At 48.8% G+C, this 18931-nt stretch overlaps 4 protein-coding genes across 9 annotated transcripts in view; 2 read left to right on the top strand and 2 right to left on the bottom strand.

The window, feature by feature from the left end:
* Positions 1 to 2792, top strand: part of TNFAIP8L2 (TNF alpha induced protein 8 like 2) — a 2806-nt gene extending 14 nt beyond the window's left edge. The window contains exons 1-2 of the mRNA XM_067035663.1: positions 1 to 67; positions 1716 to 2792. The exon at positions 1 to 67 is cut by the window's left edge and continues 14 nt beyond it. Coding sequence (XP_066891764.1) covers positions 1721 to 2275 — 555 coding nt within the window. The 5' untranslated portion in view covers positions 1 to 67; positions 1716 to 1720 and the 3' untranslated portion in view covers positions 2276 to 2792. The remainder of the gene's footprint in view (positions 68 to 1715) is intronic.
* LYSMD1 (LysM domain containing 1) lies at positions 2791 to 11167 on the bottom strand. Its single transcript, XM_067035660.1, has 3 exons — positions 9547 to 11167; positions 4431 to 4789; positions 2791 to 4022 (listed from the first exon to the last, which is right to left on the bottom strand). The coding sequence occupies exons 1-3, from the start codon at positions 9724 to 9726 to the stop codon at positions 3884 to 3886; spliced, it is 678 nt and encodes a 225-aa protein (XP_066891761.1). The 5' UTR covers positions 9727 to 11167; the 3' UTR covers positions 2791 to 3883.
* Positions 10504 to 12988, top strand: SCNM1 (sodium channel modifier 1). Its single transcript, XM_059080991.2, has 7 exons — positions 10504 to 10675; positions 10922 to 10992; positions 11554 to 11642; positions 11743 to 11840; positions 11960 to 12048; positions 12490 to 12684; positions 12833 to 12988. The coding sequence occupies exons 1-7, from the start codon at positions 10625 to 10627 to the stop codon at positions 12930 to 12932; spliced, it is 693 nt and encodes a 230-aa protein (XP_058936974.1). The 5' UTR covers positions 10504 to 10624; the 3' UTR covers positions 12933 to 12988.
* A 526-nt stretch (positions 12989 to 13514) lies between these two features.
* Positions 13515 to 18506, bottom strand: TMOD4 (tropomodulin 4). 6 transcript variants are annotated; one of them, XM_067035610.1, is made up of 10 exons: positions 18285 to 18506; positions 17081 to 17245; positions 16717 to 16873; positions 16287 to 16403; positions 15482 to 15571; positions 15169 to 15299; positions 14966 to 15073; positions 14432 to 14575; positions 14029 to 14173; positions 13515 to 13622 (listed from the first exon to the last, which is right to left on the bottom strand). In XM_067035610.1, the coding sequence occupies exons 2-10, from the start codon at positions 17201 to 17203 to the stop codon at positions 13600 to 13602; spliced, it is 1038 nt and encodes a 345-aa protein (XP_066891711.1). In that variant the 5' UTR covers positions 17204 to 17245; positions 18285 to 18506; the 3' UTR covers positions 13515 to 13599. The 6 variants fall into 6 exon arrangements, with proteins under 6 accessions (XP_066891711.1, XP_058936666.1, XP_066891701.1 ...); XM_059080683.2 differs by having other exon boundaries at positions 18257 to 18406; XM_067035600.1 differs by having other exon boundaries at positions 16717 to 17245; positions 18285 to 18370.
* Positions 18507 to 18931: the final 425 nt, after the last annotated feature.

Raw genomic sequence — 18931 nt, forward strand, 5'->3', positions numbered from 1 at the left:
GGAGCTTCTCCATTCTGTCAGCTCTCCCGGAACATCCAAGGCAAGACTGGCACCCAGGGCGCAGCAGGTGAGGGACCAGGCAATGACAGAGGGTAGGCTTTAGGGGTGATGGTGGCAGAAGAGTCCTAGCTCTGTCAGCCTGAGCTTTCCATATTGTGAGACTCTCATTTGATAGAATTCTTGAGCCCCCAGTGGAGAGGTCCAGCTCAGTTCTTCCTGGGGCCAGGCAGCCTCAGAAAGACATGGTTTGGTTTGGGTGGGGGAAGGGCTGAGGGATGGCGGTGGATAAGGGTATGTGACAGACTACTGAGAGATGCAAGGAAATCTTAGGAGACATGGAGGTAGACGTAGGGGCCAGCAGGAGAGCGTGGCCAGAGGGCCACAGGGCAGGACTCAGACAAGAGAAAACAGGAGACTGAAACACGGAGAGGGGGAGAGGACAGTGGACAAAACGTGAGATGGCAATGGGGGCAGTGGAGAGCTGGGTAGCAGGAAGGCCAAGGAGGAAGGAAGGCTCACATGGGGCAATCTCCTCTTCCGGATGTAGAGCGTGGTCCAGAAAGCCCCAGGCAAAGCCGGGAGCAGAGCAAGGTTCCAGATTCCCACTGGACCGATTCAGCTGGGGGAGAACCACCTCTCCTCCCAGTTATGCACCTCCCCTGCTTCTTCAGACTCCTATTTTGTTTGGGGGAGAGGGCAAGGCTGCTCCTCACTGCGGTCAGAGCCACATCCTGCAGAGCAGGGGAGGGGGAAGTAAGAAGCAAAACAAGCAGAACCACCACAGGCGAAGACCATGGGGAGAGCGTCCCGGATACTTGCAGCTGATGTGCCACCAGGAGGTCCTCAGCACAGTCCCAGCAGAGGACCTGAGACCCCTAGGACTGTCCTGAGGTGCTTGTTTCTCACGATTCCTCTGTGTGCTTCAGCCTCATTGAGAGCATTCCAAGGGAAAGAGGCTTCTTTGGATTATATGGTTCAAAGCCCGCTTTTATCATTTGCTAGTGACTTTAGCCAAGTTGCTTAATTTTTCTTAGTTTCAGTTTTCTCGTTGCAAATTGGGGATACCTATCTTACAAAGGGTTGGGAAGACTGAGATAAAGCACTTGGCACATAGTAGGTTCTCAATAAATGTTCATTATTATTTTTATCAGGGCTCCCAGGACCCCTATATTTCTCACGTCTTTAAAGGCAGTACAGCACACTAGCTGACATGGGCTTTTGGAGTCAGAAAAACAGTTGTGTTTGACCTTGGGTAAATTATTTAACGTAAGCCTCAGTTTGCTCAGCTGTAAAACAAGGATGGTAATACCTACACCTCATAGATATACGGTACCCAGTCAGTGTCCAAAAATGGCAGCTGTGAGAACCATCTGCCAGGTAAGCTTTATCTTCTCCACTGTAGTAGCAACAGCCTACTTCCCCTGAGGTCTTAACTTGTGGTGCGCTAGCGTCTGGTGCGCCCTCATTCCTCCAGCCAAAGCTATTACTGTTCCTCTGGTTTTAGAGATCATGATTTCCTACAGTACAAAAGGAGAAAAAATGGAAACAATGCACAGAGGACTGAGGGGGCCCAGAGGGAGAAAGATGACAAACAAAGATGAAGATGAGATAGAAACCAAAGAGACAGAAAGGGGAAAAGCCATTTCTCTCTAAGGAAGCCTGTGGCCCTTCTTCTAGTGACTGACCACATACCCCCCCATCTAACCCTTCCCTAGGAATCATGGAGCCCTTCAGTTCAAAGAGTCTGGCGCTGCAAGCAGAGAAGAAGCTACTGAGTAAGGTGGCAGGTCGGTCTGTGGCTCATCTCTTTGTCGATGAGACGAGCAGCGAGGTGCTAGACGAGCTCTACCGTGTGTCCAAAGAATACACACACAGCAGGCCCCAGGCCCAGCGGGTTATCAAGGACCTGATCAAGGTGGCTGTCAAGGTGGCCGTGCTGCACCGCAGTGGCTGCTTCAGCTCCAGCGAGCTGGCCTTGGCTACCCGCTTTCGCCAGAAGCTGCGGCAGGGCGCCATGACCGCACTCAGCTTCGGTGAGGTGGACTTCACCTTTGAGGCTGCTGTGCTGGCCGGCCTGCTGACCGAGTGCCGGGATGTACTGCTGGAGCTGGTGGAGCGCCACCTCACACCCAAGTCACATGGCCGCATCCGCCACGTGTTCGATCACTTCTCTGACCCAGGCCTGCTCACGGCCCTCTATGGGCCTGACTACACTCAGCACCTTGGCAAGATCTGTGATGGGCTCAGGAAGCTGCTGGATGAAGGGAAGCTCTGAGAGCCCTGACCCCAGCACGTTCCTTCTTGGCAAGATGGCTGACTGAGAAAACAACACATAATGGGCTTTCTAACCCTGCTCATCTGCACTAATGCTTTTCAACCCTCAGGTTTCAGTCTTTCCCAAGAGTGCCCGTGACTCTGAGACCACCCCACGCCCAACTGCTGGTGGAGAAGAAGCAATGCTGAGGGTTGAGGCCTCTCTCCTACTCCAGCCCCAAGACAGGAAACAAAGCTGCCTGAAAAAGATGAAGCGAAACTTGGATCTCTATTTTCCCCACAAGGGACCTTTCAAACAGGGAAGCCCCCTCCCCTCAGAACCAGGGGAAGAGGGCGTAGCCCATCTCACTCCTCTGGGGACACTAAAGACAGGGGGTGCAGGGAGCCTTTAGAGACATCCTAGACCTTCAGCTCTAGGCAGAGTCTGGACAGATACCAGAGACTCTGCTCCAGAGGGCAGGAAGAAGGGGCTAGGGCAGGGGAGAGTCTCACAGAGGAAATAAAACGATTAAAACATGCACAGGGCTCAATGTTTAATCTCTGCAGCTTCTTGTATCTTACGATCATCACAGAGGAAAGAGGTATGTAAACGCCACTCATCTCACCTCTCACCATTTCCATACAGGAGACTGAGGCATATTTCCAGCATCACTGGGGTTCCCTTGCCTACTTCTTCTGTTTAAGAAACTCAAAAAAACTGTACCGCAGATCAGTGTTACAAATTGCAAATAAATATGCAGTGAGGAGCAAGACATAGATCAATAGGCTCTGGTTGGGAGAGGATATAAGAAAAAGACTCCCACAACTGTCCTCCTCTTCAAACTCCACGGCAATTCTTCTTCCATCCCTTAGCCTCACACAGGCTGAACAGAGGAGCAGATTAGAAGGGTGAACTGGTGGCATGGAGAGTTCAGGACCCTACATCGCTGTTTTTTTCTCAGAGCAAGAGTTGTGAAAAAGTTATAGTGACCTGGTTAGTCAAGACTGAGCCCAAATTCTTTCATTTGAGATTGGGGGCGAGGCACAGTCTGCCACTCCCTGCAGCGGGGCTAGATCACTGATTGCCCGTTCTCAATAACATGGCTGGCTAAGAAGGTGGGGAAGGTGGGCCAAGAACCACTGGCTCACTTACTGTTCCTGGGTTCCCCTCATCCCAGGGCTACAGAAATCCCATTTTTCAGCTAATAGTGGGAAAGAATAAGATATAGCAAATAAATAATACTTCAATATAGCACCAAATAAATTAGGTAACATAGTTGGAGATGGGGAGGAAGTTCGGGGCTGTGAGAGTCCCTGCCTCCCTGCTCTAAGGCCAAGGAATGGTGAAAGGGATGGGAAAGGCAGCAGGGATGTTAAAAAGAGCCTTTTGAATCTAAAGGACAACTCTAGATTCAGCCCCAGAACTGAGAAGGGGTCTATTTCCCATCCCCTACCCTTGCCAACAGAACTGCTCCAGACCAAGGAACTCCTGACGGACAAGGAGGCTCAGAAGATGGCAGGAGTAAGGGAGGTGGGCTGGGAGGCCATGTTCCTGAGCCTCACCTCAGGCTCCTCTCGCCCTCAAGTTGCTCCTTCAACATCTGGCTTCTCTCAATCAGTTCTGGAGACATCAGAGTTTGAAGATTTCATCCTCCTCGTCCCGAAGTGTCTGGGTCCGAGAGGTCTGGGTCAGCGGCACGGGACCTAGGACTGCTCGTTGCTGCATCCGAGGAGAGCTCAGGTGAAGACCTGAATCCTCCCCAGGTATCCTGCAGGTGAGGAAAGGGGGAAAGAGCAACAGATCAAAGGAAGAGGCTGAGACTAGGCTGAGTGAAGAAGTACGTGGGAAGCTGTCCTTCTCTAATATACATGAGCTGGTTGCCTTAAGATGGAGTCTCAGTACCCTCTGGATAAATCCTAATCCTAATGCTCCTTCATGGACCATCAGAGCAGTAAGAACAGTCAACTATTTCACTCCACTGAGAACACAGAACCATTACCCAGTGCCTCTACCCATTCCAGCCGCCATAGGCTCTGCTCATTGTGTTGCGGCCACCTGAGGGAAAGCTTTCACCTTGCTTCTGCTGACACTGGAATTACTTACTTTGTGTCTGGTCAGGTATGGTTGGGGGAACAGAGTCTATGGAGGGACTTAAAAGGACCCATTCAAGACTCACCCACTTTCCCCCTTTTTCAGCTTCTGGGCAGCAGCCTTCTTTGACAAGCTGATCTGTGAATCAAGCTTCTTAAGGAAATCAGAGGCAGAGAGGTCGTGAATGGGGGGCTCCTGGCCAGGGGTGGGAAGGACTTCACCATTGGCATGTCCCGAACCCGTCTCTTGTTTCTTCTTCTCAGCTGAGTGTGGCCCAACTTCATCCTTACTTGGCTGTACCTCTTCCTCTCCATCCTTCTCTTCCTCAGAATCCAAACCATTGAACAGGTCTCTGGGTTCTGTCAGGATGGGGATGTAGAGGGTTTTCTTCAGGAAGATCGAGTCATTAGTATAAAGGCGGTTTGCACGCTTAATCTGTTCCATCTTTAAAAAAAAGTCACCACAGTTAATGACAGTCATAACAATCCATCTTATATCTGTATAGCACCTCATGCTTTTTAAAGTGATTGTACAAAGTCTTATCTGATCCTATAACAACCAAAACTACAGTGCACTGATATTCTCCCTATTTTATTGATCAGTAGCTTCCATACTTTTTGGTCCTAGGGCCCCTTTACATTTTAAAAAATTATTGAGGACCTTCCCTGGTGACGCAGTGGTTGAGAGTCCGCCTGCCGATGCAGGGGACACGGGTTCGTGCCCTGGTCTGGGAAGATCCCACATGCCGCGGAGCGGCTGGGCCCGTGAGCCGTGGCCGCTGAGCCTGCGCGTCTGGAGCCTGTGCTCCGCAAAGGGAGAGGCCACAACAGTGAGAGGCCCGCGTACTGCAAAAAAAAAAAATATTGAGGAAAAAAGCTTTTACTTATGTTGATCACATCTATCAATATTTAAGGTATTATAAAATTAAAACTGAAAAAATTTAAAAACACTTCCATTACATATTAACATAAATATTTTGATGAAAAATAACTATATTTTCCAAAACAAAAACAACAAACATGTAGCAAGAACAGAGGCACTTTTTTTTTTTTTTTGCGGTACGCGGGCCTCTCACTGCTGCGGCCTGTCCCGTTGCGGAGCACAGGCTCCAGACGCGCAGGCTCAGCGGCCATGGCTCACGGGCCCAGCCGCTCCGCGGCACGTGGGATCTCCCCGGACCGGGACACGAACCGGTGTCCCCTGCATCGGCAGGCGGACTCTCAACCACTGCGCCACCAGGGAAGCCCTGTTTTACATTTTTGTAAATCACTTTAATGTCCAACTTAATGGAAGACAACAGGATTCTCATATCTGCCTCTACATGCATCTGCTGCAATATCACGTCATGTAGCCTCTGGAAAACACAGTACACTCATGAGAATAAAAAAGCCAAATAAAGTCTTGTTATTATTACCATGAAAATTGTTTTGACCTGTGGATCCCTACAGGGTCTTAGAGACCCCTAGGGGGTCCCTTTAACTACTGTTAAAGATGAAGTAACTGAGGTTCAGAGAGGTTAAGTTACTTGCCTAGCAAGTTATTGACAGAGCTAGAACTAGAATTCTGCACCTTTTTACTCCTTACAGGAATGCTTTTCTTATTATATTAATAATTTCACTGATCAAATATTTATTTAGTACCTATTTATTCATCACTGAACATAGTGACTGACACCACCATCTCTACCTGCCTCCCAAGGTAGAAATATCAATGTCATCCTTAACTCATACTTTTCTTTCATGATCCATACCTAACAGGTCAACAAAAATGCTGTAAAAATCTCTCACATCTGGTCTCATTTTCACATTCACTGCCATTGACTTAGAACAGACTCTTAATATTTCTCCTCTGGGTACTGTAACAGTTTTTTGTTTTGTTTTTTATAAATTTATTTATTTATTTATTTTTGGCTGTGTTCGGTCTTTGTTGCTGTGCACAGGCTTTCTCTAGTTGTGGTGAGCGGGAGCTACTCTTCACTGCAGTGCGTGAACTCTTCTCACTGTGGTGGCTTCTCTTGTTGTGGAGCATGGGCTCTAGGCATGCGGGCTTCAGTAGTTGCAGCACGCAGGCTCAGTAGTTGTGGCACACGGGCTTAGTTGCTCCGCGGCACGTGGGATCTTCCTGGACTAGGGCTCGAACCCGTGTCCCCTGCATTGGCAGATGGATTCTTAACCACTGCGCCACCAGGAAAGCCCCAACCCACTACCTTGCTTATAAACCTTCTATGGCTCCCCATTGGCTCAGAGATAAAATCCAAATTAGCAGGACTTCTCTGGCAGTCCAGTGGTTAGGACTCAGCACTTTTACTCACAGGGCCCGGGTTCGATCCCCGGTTAGGGAACTAAGATCTCACAAGCCACGTGGTGCGGCCAAAAAAAAAAAATCCAAATTAGCATTCAAGGGTATTCTCAATCTAGCTCTCACAGGAAGTCCACCCACACCTCCCTTCTTCTGCCACTAATATATTTTGCCATCCTGAACTTTTTTTCTTCCAACATTTCATGATCTTTCACCCTTTTGTGTCTTTATCTGGCTGGAATGTTTCTCCACTACTCCCTTCTCTGCCTGGAAAACTTCTCATCAACTATCATTCCTGTGTTATCTTCTTCAGGGCTCCCATTGCATACTGTAAATATTGCTGTAATAATACCTACCCTATTATATTGTTATTTATCTCTTTGCATATTTGTCTTGCCCAAACTGTGAGTCCTTTAAGGGCAGGGTTGCTGACTTGCTGCCTCTGTATGCCTAAGGCACTCCTCAGCATCGCACAATCTTGGCACACAGCAGAGGCTCATTAATGCTTTATGAGTAAATAAACTAGATAATAAAATATAGGAACCACAGACACAGTATGTCAGTATTTTATTATCCGAGGCCAGGCAGCCAGTTTTACTAAAAATCCATCCCATAATGGCACCAGTTTGGGAAATCATAATTCTTATATCTGTCAAATATCAAAGCTGTTGCCACTGTACGGCAAGACTACTATAATAAAGTTGACTTATAAAATCTTATGCTATAATGAGTTTAAAAATAAAATCGGATTGATCTGAACAATTTAAAAAAGCTAAAAATAGCTTGCAGTCCTGTACTTTTTCTTCGCCAAGTGCTTTGATGCTATTCATTTTATTTTGCCTAGATAATATCCTAGGTCTCTCTTATCTAGCTAATATCCTAGGTCCTTTTCTGTTGCTTTTATTATTTCCTAGCAGTACCATATAAGGGGACATTGTTCCACTTCCATCGAGCCAAGAGCTAGAAAGATCATTAGAATCTAGTTAGTTTAATAGAGCAATTCAAAGTGAGGATTTTAGAATGAGACAACCTGGTCTGAATCTTAGCTCTACTAATTAGACTAGTTGTATATAGTCTATGGCAAATTCTCTCTAAGCTTCAGTCTCCTTATCTTTAAAATTTTATTTTTATTGAAGTATAATTGACTTACAATATTTTATTAGTTTCAGATGTACAACACAGCGATATTCCTTACCTTTAAATGGAAATAGTTACATCTACCTCATAAAGATTTACAGAGAAATATGAGATAATATATAGGGCTTGGCACATAGTAAGTGTTCCTTAAATGACAGGTAGGTAATAACTTAGGTAACTGATTTATCTAAATTTTAAATTTAATACATCTTCCTCATTTTACAAATGATAAGAAACTGAGGACACAAACAGGGGAAGTGATTGACTATTCAGTCACTCAGCTACTAAGCAGCAGAATGAGGCCAGAACCTAAAACTCTTCTTCACTAGACTACAGAGGTTTCCTGTACTCAGAAAGGTACAGGGCTGTAAGAAAATCTCAAAAAAAAAATTGTTGATTCACTAGCAGCACAGTTTCCTTCATTGCATGGCCTCTGAGCCTCTGCTGGGATGAAAGCACTGCTCAGTACTTTCACATCTACTTCCTTTGTTTAGGCCATCCCTCTACTTGAAATGTTCACTTTACTATACTCTCAAATCTCCATGTGTGGAAATCTTAGCCATAATTTCATTCATTCAAAAAACATCTATTAAGCTTTTATGTGCTGGGGACTGTGCCAGGCTCTAGAGATATAAAATTGAAAGGAAATAGTTCTGTCCCTTAAAGAGAGTACAGGCTACCGGAAAGACAAAGATGTAAAAGGTGTAAACCACTGGATTACACAGGTTTATAGAGAGGAGCATAGAGGAAAGAATGTCCAAGTCTTTCAAGGCCCATTGCGATGGCTCCCTTAAAATCTGCAGTGATGTCCCCTTCCAAATAAAAATCAGTCTTCTTTCCTGACTTCCCCCTCTTTGTTAACACTTCTACGAAGTCACCACATTCTGTCACCTACAATCATTATTTGTGTCCCTGTCCATATCTCACTAGACTGTAAATTACATGAGGGCTGCAACTATACACTTTATTTATGTTTCTGTCTCCCAAGGTGGTTACCACAGTGCTTTAAACATACCAAGCATTAAAATGTTGGCTAAATTCAACAGGATATGGAAAAAAAACCCCACCTTTATCAACTTTAAAGCAATGTATTTTTACACCTACCAAATACACCCTATGCAGGAGCTGAAATGCTTGGCATAGACAGTACCTGTTTTGTACCAAGGAGGCCACCTTCCAGAAAAGAAGAGGGCAGAGCATTGAGGAGGAAAAAAGAACAAGAAAAGACAGGCACGTAGGGAACTTAGGACTAAAAACTAGCTCTCCATTGTTTGCTGTAAATGTTTAATCACGCTCAATTAATGTTTCTATGTGGTTAACAGTACAAGCTTTGGAGTCAGACAGACCTGTTTGAATTTTCACTTCAACACTTTATTTGACCTTGGTCAAACTGGTTAATCAATCTAAGTCTCGGTTTCTTCATCTGTAAAAAGGGGACAATAATTGTGTGCTTGATAGGGATGTGAGGATCAAATGGGCTAATAAAGTCTTTAGTATAGTGACTGGAGTAATAAATAGGAGTTGCTCCCCTCCATTGGGATAGTGGGACTGGATTTGTCCCAACCAGACAGTGCAACACTGAGATGGGAACACAAACCAAAAGACAAAGATGGACCAGACTTACACCACAATTAGTTTATCACAATTAGTTAATTTAAACACAATTAAGAAAATTTCAGGGGAAGCTGCCTAGAGGGCCACTACCTACTCATGAGAAATAAGTCTATACTAAGTGGGTGTCTGCGTCCCAATCCTGTTAGACTCACCGTCACCCCGTATTTGAGTGCTAGTCCAGCCAGGGTGTCTCCGGGCGTCAACTGATGCTCCAGGCGTCTTTCCCTCACCGGGGAGCAGGCAGACTGCACCAGGCTTCCATAAGAACGAGCCCGGCTCCCTTGAAGCAGTCCTGACCCGCCAAGGGGGGCCTGTCTAGAGGGAGAAGCCATCTCCTCACCCTGCGGACAACTGGGGTTGCAACTGCGGGAGGCCCGTCTAAGTGACCAATAGTGACGGGCCCGGGGTCTCTAAGACTTAGAGGATTCCTTTCCCCTTCAGTCTTCTGTCCTAAGTCTCCCCGCCTCCCCCGGCACTACGCCACCTCTCAGCCCTCGCTTCTCCTCCCTCCAAGCCCCTTTCCCACCAATCTGTACTCCGACTATTCAGTCCCTACCTGAGTCTCTCCTTAGCACCCCTCCGACTTTCGATTCCCCACAACAACTCGCGACATTGACCTCTGACCTTTGAATTCTAGACAGCCTCCTCAACACTCAGCTCAGTTTGCCCCTAGGTCCGGCAGCCCGACCTCCCGGCCCCACAACACCCCGACTCCGCCCCGTCCCGGGGTGCGCCTGCTAGGGTCAGGAACAAATCAGGCCCACCCCAGGTGGGCTGTGGCCGCAGAAGAAGCGCGTGATGAAAGCGAGAATCTACAGCACACTTTCCCCTCAGCGATCCTCAAAGGTATCCTCCGCATCAAATTAGTCACACCCTCAAATTCGGGCTCCACATCTAGGTTCTTGTCCCTCCAAACCCTCGAATCTGTCAAGATGCAGGGGCCTGTATCCAGCCCGGTGGCAAGTTCTTTGAAAAAAAGACTTCATTTCCCTAAAGGCTCCGCGCCGGCGGGGTCGCAGGGCACCATAGGAAATGCAGTCCCCATCCGCAGGCAAGGGGCGGGCTTCCGGGATCGCGCAGTGCATGCGTGGAAGAGCGTCCCCGGAAGTAAGGGGGCCAACCGGAAAGAGACAGGAAGGAAGGTAGCAGTCCCACTCTCGCTACGGTGGCTCGAAAGGAGTGGCGGAGGCGGAGCCGTAGAATTGATCATTTCTGGGGCTCACAGTCGTGATGTCTTTCAAGAGGGAAGGGGATGATTGGAGTCAACTCAATGTGCTCAAAGTAAGCGCGAGGGAAGAGCGTCTGGAGCAGCTTCCCCTGCCCTCTGAAGGATGTGAAGGAGCTGTTTTGTTGCTGTGACAACAACTGGTGGGGGGTGGTGCGGAGGGAGCCAGACGACTAGAGCTGCTGTTGACCCCTTCTTCGCCCCAGATCTCTGCTCTCCCCCATGGTCTTTATTCCCTTTGAGTCCTGGTCCCTCTCATTTTACTTTTATCCCGTCCGGACTTCTTCCTCTATCTCCTGCAGAAACGAAGAGTTGGGGATCTGCTGGCCAGTTATATCCCAGAGGATGAGGCGCTGATGCTACGGGATGGACGGTGAGGGCGAGGAGTGGATCAAGCCTAAGGGTTCTGCGGTTAGAGGCTCAATAAACTTTTTATTTTTTTGGCTGCGTTGGGTCTTGCTGCCCATGGGCTTTCTCTAGTTGCGGCGAGCGGGGCTTACTCTTCGTCGCGGTGCGCGGTCTTCTCACTGTGGTGTCTTCTCTTGTTGCGGAGCACAGGCTCTAAGTGCGCGGGTTTCAGTAGTTGTGGCTCGCGGGCTCTAGAGCGCAGGCGCAGTGGTTGTGGCGCACGGGCTTAGTTGCTCTGCGGCATGTGGGATCTTCCTGGACCAGGGCTCGAACCTTTGTCCCCTGCATTGGCAGGCGGACTCTCAACCACTGTGCCACCAGGGATGCCCAATAAACTTTTGTTATCAAGGAGGAGAGCGGGAGTATCTAAGATTCTTTAGCTAGGAGTGAGCGACAGGGATGTGGTTGGTGGACATTGGGAGACTTGGGAGCTGGGCTTTGGAAAGGAGGGCTAGGACGGGGTGGGACCTATGGCCGAGACTCCACAACTCTGGGGCCAATTATCTTTTCCTTTCCTCCTCCCCAGCTTTGCTTGTGCCATATGTCCCCATCGACCTGTACTGGACACTTTGGCCATGCTGACTGCCCACCGTGCAGGCAAGAAACATCTGTCCAGTAAGTTTGGGAGAAGACAGAGGATGGAGAATAAACCCTTAAAATCTCTTCAGACCACCCTTGGTGCTCTGCTTTTAATTCTCTTCCCCTTTCTCCTCAGGCCTGCAGCTTTTCTATGGCAAGAAGCAGCCAGGAAAGGGCATGGAGCAGAATCCAAGAGAGCAGAATGAACTGAGGAGGGAAGAGACCAAAGCGGAGGTAATCAGAGTGGGGAGGTTGTGTTCCAGGCAGGACTGTGCTGCACACCTTAGGCTTGAAGGGCTTTGGCTTCTTTCTAGCTCTGAAGGCTCTGACTCTGTCTCCCATCTCCATGCCAGGCTCCTCTGTTAACCCAGACTCGACTTATCACCCAGAGTGCTCTGCACAGAGCTCCTCACTATAACAGTTGCTGCCGCCGGAAGTGCAGGTCTGTGGGGTGGGAAAGCCAGAGATGGGGAGCGACAGGAAATAGATGGCTCTAAAGTGATTGTTTTCCTCATTGTAATCTGGGGAATACTAGTGTTCTGGAGGTGTTAACTTGTATTTCAGGAAAAAGAATCTTGTAATTAAAAAAAAGTTTGGGAAGTGGTGCTTTGTAATCCTATTTGAAGAATAGTAATATTAGTGTATTTTAAGGGCTCTACAAAGTCTTAAGATTAAAAATAAAACCTTAAAAAAGTTAACTTAAAAAAAAAGTTAACTTAGCCTTTCCTAAATTCACTGGATTCTAAAATCCTTTTTATGCAGAACGCTTATTAATATCTTGAGGAACACAGTTTAGGAAGCACTGCTTTAAGGGGTTGGGAGTCACAGGAGATTTGGCCCTTTCCTTTACTACTTTTACAGACTTTGATTCTTCTCTACCCAGACCAGAAGCCCTTCGTCCCTCTGTCTCTCGTTCCCCTTTGCCACCCCCAGAGGTTGAACCCCAAAGTGGGAAGATCAGTAGAGAACCTGAGCCTGAGGCTGTCTCACAGACCAAGGAGTCAGCAACTGTCTCATCCCCTGCACCTATGAGCCCCACAAGAAGACGGGCCCTGGATCATTACCTCACCCTTCGAAGGTGAGTATGCAGAATCACTTTCCTCAGATTTTCCCTTTTCTCTCTGACCCTCCTTTTTTCAGAGCTTCTCAAGTGTTTTTACTTATCCCCACCAATTTCTTAATAAACTTCCTTTCCTGACCAATTCTGTTTTTTCTGATGTTTCCAGCTCTGGATGGATCCCAGATGGACGAGGTCGATGGGTAAAAGATGAAAATGTTGAGTTTGACTCTGATGAAGAGGAACCCCCTGATCTCCCCTTGGACTGACACCCTCTTTCCCCATTCAGTTCACAAATAAACTACAGCGGGTGCTGGGAGCCTAACTTTCTTTGAGTCTGGCTCCTTGTTTCAGGATTTCAGATCTGTTCCTTCTCAGCCCAGCCAATTCTTCTCTGCAATGTACACAGCTCCCCATACTTCTAACCCCTCCCCCACCTTCTACCAAAGTCATGCCAAGCGTCAGCTGCATGCAGCCCGGTGCCCTATTAATAAGTCTGTCAGAAGGAGGTTTTTGTCCTTCATGTTTTCTGCCTTCTTCTCCACCTGCACTCAAAGTCCTTTCCTCCTTCAAATAACATGGGGGTTGTGGGTAGGCACTCGGGGGGAGGGGCAGGACATGTCAAGAAATAGGGCCAGGGCTGGCCACCCTGTGAAAGTAGCAGAGACTAAAGGCATTGGCAGGGTTATGGGGAACACCAAGGGAGGGAGCTCCCCCACCTCCTGCTGGTAACCTGAACCTCCCTGCCTGCTGATCCCCAGAGTATAAATAATCCCCTGATGAACTGGCAGTAACCCTTGGGGGTTAGCGCCAAGATTTCCACCCCCAAAGCCCAAGGAAGGAGGCAGGCAGAGCGGACAGAAGGGCCTTTATTTACAAGATGAGGATTTAAGCTTTCAGGGCTCTGAGTTCTCGTTGGTAGAGGAAAGGGTCGTGTTATCTCTTCTTTTGCTGGCGACCTGTAAAGGAAGAAGAGTAAACACAAGCCATTATCCCATCTCTTGCTTCCTGCAAAGGTGCTCTTCTTCTTTCTAGTTCCTTGGCCAGACTCATAAAGAGGTAATGTCTTAGGCCACCAAACATGCCCTTCCCCCCTCACATTAACAAAATAAGAAACAACGCACCACATAAAAATACCATTCCCCCAAACAGGTATATGTAGCTTCCCTCCACCTCTCTTCTGGTATATTTGGGCAGAGGAGCTTTTCTGTCTACTTTCAGATCACCTACGGGGTTTGAGCTTCTCATGTGAGTCACTTTGGCAGCACCCCAGGCTGTTAGTCACTAAGTCAGCTTTCAGGAGCATCCACCAGCTTCTGCAGCTACATTTTCTCTCCCCCACACACCACGTCTGCATCTACTCACGCAGTTCATTGTTCCGGGTCATGGCCTGGGCTGCCCGAGTTCGTGGCCCCTGCTGTGTAAAGTGGTAGCCAAAGCGGACAATGGAGGGGCACTGTTCAAGCACGGTGGCCATCTCCATCTCCACTGTGTCGCCAGGCCACTGGCGCTGGGGGAAGGAGATGGAAGCTGTCACCCACCCTGTCGGTTGTTCACAGTCCTAGACCACTGACCCTTTGGGAGGTCAAAAAGGCTTGTTTCTCCAGAGTGGGTGATAAGAGGTGCTGCCTTGGCTCCCCTCATAGGGACAAAGGAGGAGAGTTCAAACAAAATCAGATGAGATCCTGCCCCAGTGGCTGCCTCAGGGAGGAGGCTCAGTGAGTATTAGCTGACTGCAAAGACCAGGAGAAGGGAAGGGAATGCCGACCTGGTTGTCTACGCGGAGCTCAGTGAGTGTGGCGTTTTCCCGAACTGCCTTCAGCACAGCCATGAGCCCTGTGCTGCTAATGAAGTTGGATTCAATGTTCAGGCTCTGGAGGCTACGATTCTCACGCAACATGTCAGCCACCGCCTGGGTAGTAGGAACTTGGGTTAGGGTTAGGGGACACAGATGACTGAGGAGAGAAAGAACAGGAGCAAGAGGGAAACACAGCTCTTGGAGAAGAGTCCTTGAGCTGTGGGTTGGGCTTGAGGGAGGCAGGTGTGGGAGTAGGTAGCAAGGAAAGCAGGGAGATAAAGTGCGCAGTGGAGTTGGCATGGGTAGGAGGGTTGTGGCTCTTCAGGAAGATGAGCTGAGGATTTCAGAGCGGTGAGTCATAGGACTGAGGGTAGGAGTCTCCAGCAGGGCTCCCCTAAGAGAGCATGATGGGGATAGCACCCCTAAAACAACCCTTTATGTCAGCCCTGCCAGCGGGGCATGTCAGGGTGCAGGGAGAGGGCTAGGGATGTCAGCTAGCCTTACACTGGCAACGGGGTCACCACTCCTTGTGGCCACCAGACTGAAGCTCCGGACATGGGTATTTGTCTTCATTGCTTCACACAGCTCAGTTAGCATGGGTATCGGGATGTCCTATCAAAGGGAAATAGGAGTTGGTGGGCTAGGGGACTCACATATGTCAGCAGAGTTATCCCAGTGTTATTGCTGAGAGGATGGGAGTCAGATACCTGGATATTATTGAGGTTCACCTCCTCCAGCTCCTTGTCATTGCTTCGAACACTCTTCAGTATCTCCTCGATGTTTGTGGGATTTGGGGGCTCATCTGGCACTGGCTTATACTTGTCAGGCTGCACCACACCTGGTGGGTGAGGGGAGGAAGGAAACCCCAACATGTCCCCCACAATCTCCTCCCCATTGGTTCTCATGACTTATGCATCATGTCCTCTCCCTGATTCACCTGTTTTACCATTTGCTACCTTTGCTCAGACTCTGGGACTGCCTGCCAAGAGCCCTGGGTGCCATGCTCCCAAACACACTCACTGCTAATGCCTTCAGTGTTGCAGATTTCTCCGCTGCAGATAGCATCATAGTATTGCTTGTTGCTCATCAGTGTGTACATGCCCAGAATGGCTGGAGAGAGTAAGCAGAGGGGAGACAGAATGAGAAAAATGGACTTGTTCCAGGGCCCCCACCGACCTCAGTCTGAATCTGTTGCATTGGGTTTTTTTTGTTTTTGTTTTTGTTTTTTTTGCGGTACGTGGGCCTCTCACTGTTGTGGCCTCTCCCGTTGCAGAGCACAGGCTCCGGACACACAGGCTCAGCGGCCATGGCTCACGGGCCCAGCTGCTCCGCGGCATGTGGGATCCTCCCAGACCGGGGCACAAACCCGTGTCCCCTGCATCAGCAGGCGGACTCTCAACCACTGCGCCCCCAGGGAAGTCCTCTGTTGCACTTTGAAGCCTGACCTCTTCCACTCTCCCTTGGTCCCAGGGGTCCCTTCCATTAAACTGCATAAGGCAGTGGTTTTTAAAACATTGAGACAGGGCTGAGGGAAGATCCCTAAGGAGACACTACAGGGTGAGGGAGTCTGTTCAGACCCTCCTGTTTTCAGCCAGAATAGTTTTGCTTTATAATCCCTGTAAAATTGCCCTAGAGTCGTTAACTTATTAAATGTAAAGATGAGTGAATACATACATAAACAAGTAAGAAAAAGTTAAAACCACTGCCTGAGGCTTTCTCAAAACGTCCACATCCTGGTTCAGGGCCTTCCCCGCTAGCCCCATGCCATGGTTAGGAGCCCCTGCCCCAGATCTTCCCAACTCCTCAACTTGCCACAGCTGCCCACCTGCTATATCACACATCTCAGCATCTGTGGCGTTGGCCAGTGCCTCCTCCAGCTCAGGCTCCAGAGTGACCTGCTCCTGGACTGGAATTTCTCTCTTGGGCTGAATATAGGGTTTCCCTGATGGGGAGATGAGGATGGTTCAGGTACAGGTCATTTCTCCTAAGATCCTGGCCTCCAGATTCCTTTCCTTCTCCAGGAGGTGGGATGCTGGGTCACTAGGAGCCACTGTAAAGCCTGAGTCCTCTACAAGCTTAGGACTCCTGGGTCCCCTTGATCTCTTCTAAGAGCTGAAGAGTGCAAGCTGGCATGCAGGTGTAGGCAGCTGAGTCCCTGGGCAGCTAGGAGCTGGAAGGTGAGAGGGAAGCTGGAGGGGACATTTGAGAGACAACCATTTGGGTTCTGGGAGGCATGGATGTTAGGGTCTCCATACCCTTCTTCTCGCCTGTGTAGGGAACCAAGTCATCACGCTCTTTGACCTCTAGTGCCTGCTGTTCCAGGTACTGCAAAAGGGCCTCTCGGTCCAGCGGCCCCGTTGGGCTCTTCTTTGTCTGGTCACGTTGTCTTAGTCCAGCTGGCAGGAGCATGTTCTTAGGGATGAGTTTTGGGGAGCAAGTCAGACCTCCTCTCTGACCTGGGGCACCTCCAAGGCTCCCTAAAACATCTCCAGACACCATTCCCCTGACCCTCTTGGGACTCCAGTCCCTGTAGATAGCCCTGGTCTCAGTCACCCAGGGCCCCACACCCTTCCCAAATGCCTGGGGGCTGCCCCTGGTACCCTGTGCTAGAGCCCCTACCTCGGGGTCCATGTCCTGTAGTTCGCAGTCCAGCTGCTCTAGCTCCTCAGGGCTCAAGGTCCTCAGGATCTCATCTTCATCTATGTCTCTGTATTTCTCCAGTTCCTTCTGATACGATGACATGATGGCCCCCACCCCCTCGCCACAGTGTGGCACTCACGGAGCCTAGGGTACATGGGGAAAGTGGTTGGACAACAGAAAGATGTACATGGACGCAGTAGGGAGACAAAGAGACAGGTCAGTGGGGCAGAACAATAAACTGCTTGCCTTGGAGGATAGACCTAGTTGGGCATGGGAAGATGGGGGAAGGCTAGGTTGTTTAGCTAGGACCAGAGCCTCCTTCTGGCTCCCACAGCTTCCACCCACTCCGGATGGGGATCCCAGGCATACAGGTTGAGTTTGCCTTCCCCAATGTATAAGAAATCCTGGCAGTACCTCTCCCCTATTCCCTCGACTGTCCATGCCTCTTGCCCTAGCACAGCTGCCGGGAGCCCTTCAAGCACAGCTGGCCCCAAGCCCAGTTCCTATTCAAAGGAAGGGGGGCAAGCAGAGAGCTTCAGGGAAATTCCTCCTCTCTTCCCCATAATCCAGTTTTTCCTAAACTGGCTTAAGAAAGCAAGGAGGATTGCGGGGGTGGGGGGAGGAAAGACAGTGCTCTTGACTCTACCCTCATTTCCTCTTTAATTGTGTCGGATCAAGATTTCACTATGTTTGTTAAAATTCTAAATCCTAAGGCAAAGCAAGGCTCAGAGGAGCTGGGGGACTTCTAGGTTGTGGGAAGGGTGGTATGGCCTTAGAAGCAGGTACTGAGTTCCCATAATTTGTCCCTGGCTTTGGACAGGAAGGTGACACCAGTCTAATGGGTGGGAAATGCCTTATAAATGGAATAAAGTTTCTCTAAAAACAGTGAGAGGATTAAACTTGCATGATCTTTTATAATGTGAAAAATGAACACAAGCCACACATACACACCATACTGAATATGAAAGATTCAGAAAATGTGTGAGATACTTACACTGACAATGTAAACTACAGTTAACGGAGAACATAAGACAGTGGCAGAAACGTGCTGAGTGACAGAGGCACACACTCCATTTCATTCCCAATAGGAGCCACTCTTCTCCTCCCACCTCCCACCAGGCTCTGATCCATAAGGCCCCTGCCTTCCCCACCTACCAGTCCTGGTGGCCACCTCCGTTCTCACCTCCCCTTCTGTCGGTTGGTCTGTCTGTTCTACTGGAGCACTGTCCTGGCAGCAGGAGGAGCCCAGTGACGGGGGAGAGGGTGGGGGAACAGTGAGCTCAGCATTTTATTATTTTAGCTCTGGCCAGGTGGGGGGTAGTGGGAGATCATATATACACAGCCCCCATACCCTGCCCAGCCCTGAGAGCCTCTAGTGGCCACTAAGAGCCATGGCACCTCCTCCCTTTCATACAAGCCCGAGTCCCAGAAACGAGTTCTATGAAAATCACACAGTTCCTACTTATTTGGTGCCTGCTATATTTAAAGCAGTGACTATACAGAGATATAAAGGTGAGTATAAGGATTTTGTTTTGGTGTCTAAATTTAAGGTTTATAAACTGTTGGAGGAATGAATATTTTACAATTTAAAAAGGGCAACTCTGGGAATTCCCTGGCAGTCCAACAGTTAGGACTCGGCGCTTTCACTGCTGAAGGCTCAGGGTCAATCCCTGGTCAGGGAACTAAGATCCCGCAAGCCACGCAGCATGGCCAAAAAATAAAAGTAACCCTTAAAAAAATAAATAAGTAGAAAGGGCAACTCATAATAAATGCTATTAAACAAATATAAAGGCCCATATATACTCAGACATTCACAAATACTTTTTGCTC

The sequence above is a fragment of the Kogia breviceps genome, chromosome 1, assembly GCF_026419965.1.
Source record: "Kogia breviceps isolate mKogBre1 chromosome 1, mKogBre1 haplotype 1, whole genome shotgun sequence".
In the NCBI taxonomy this organism is placed as follows: Eukaryota; Metazoa; Chordata; class Mammalia; order Artiodactyla; family Physeteridae; genus Kogia; species Kogia breviceps.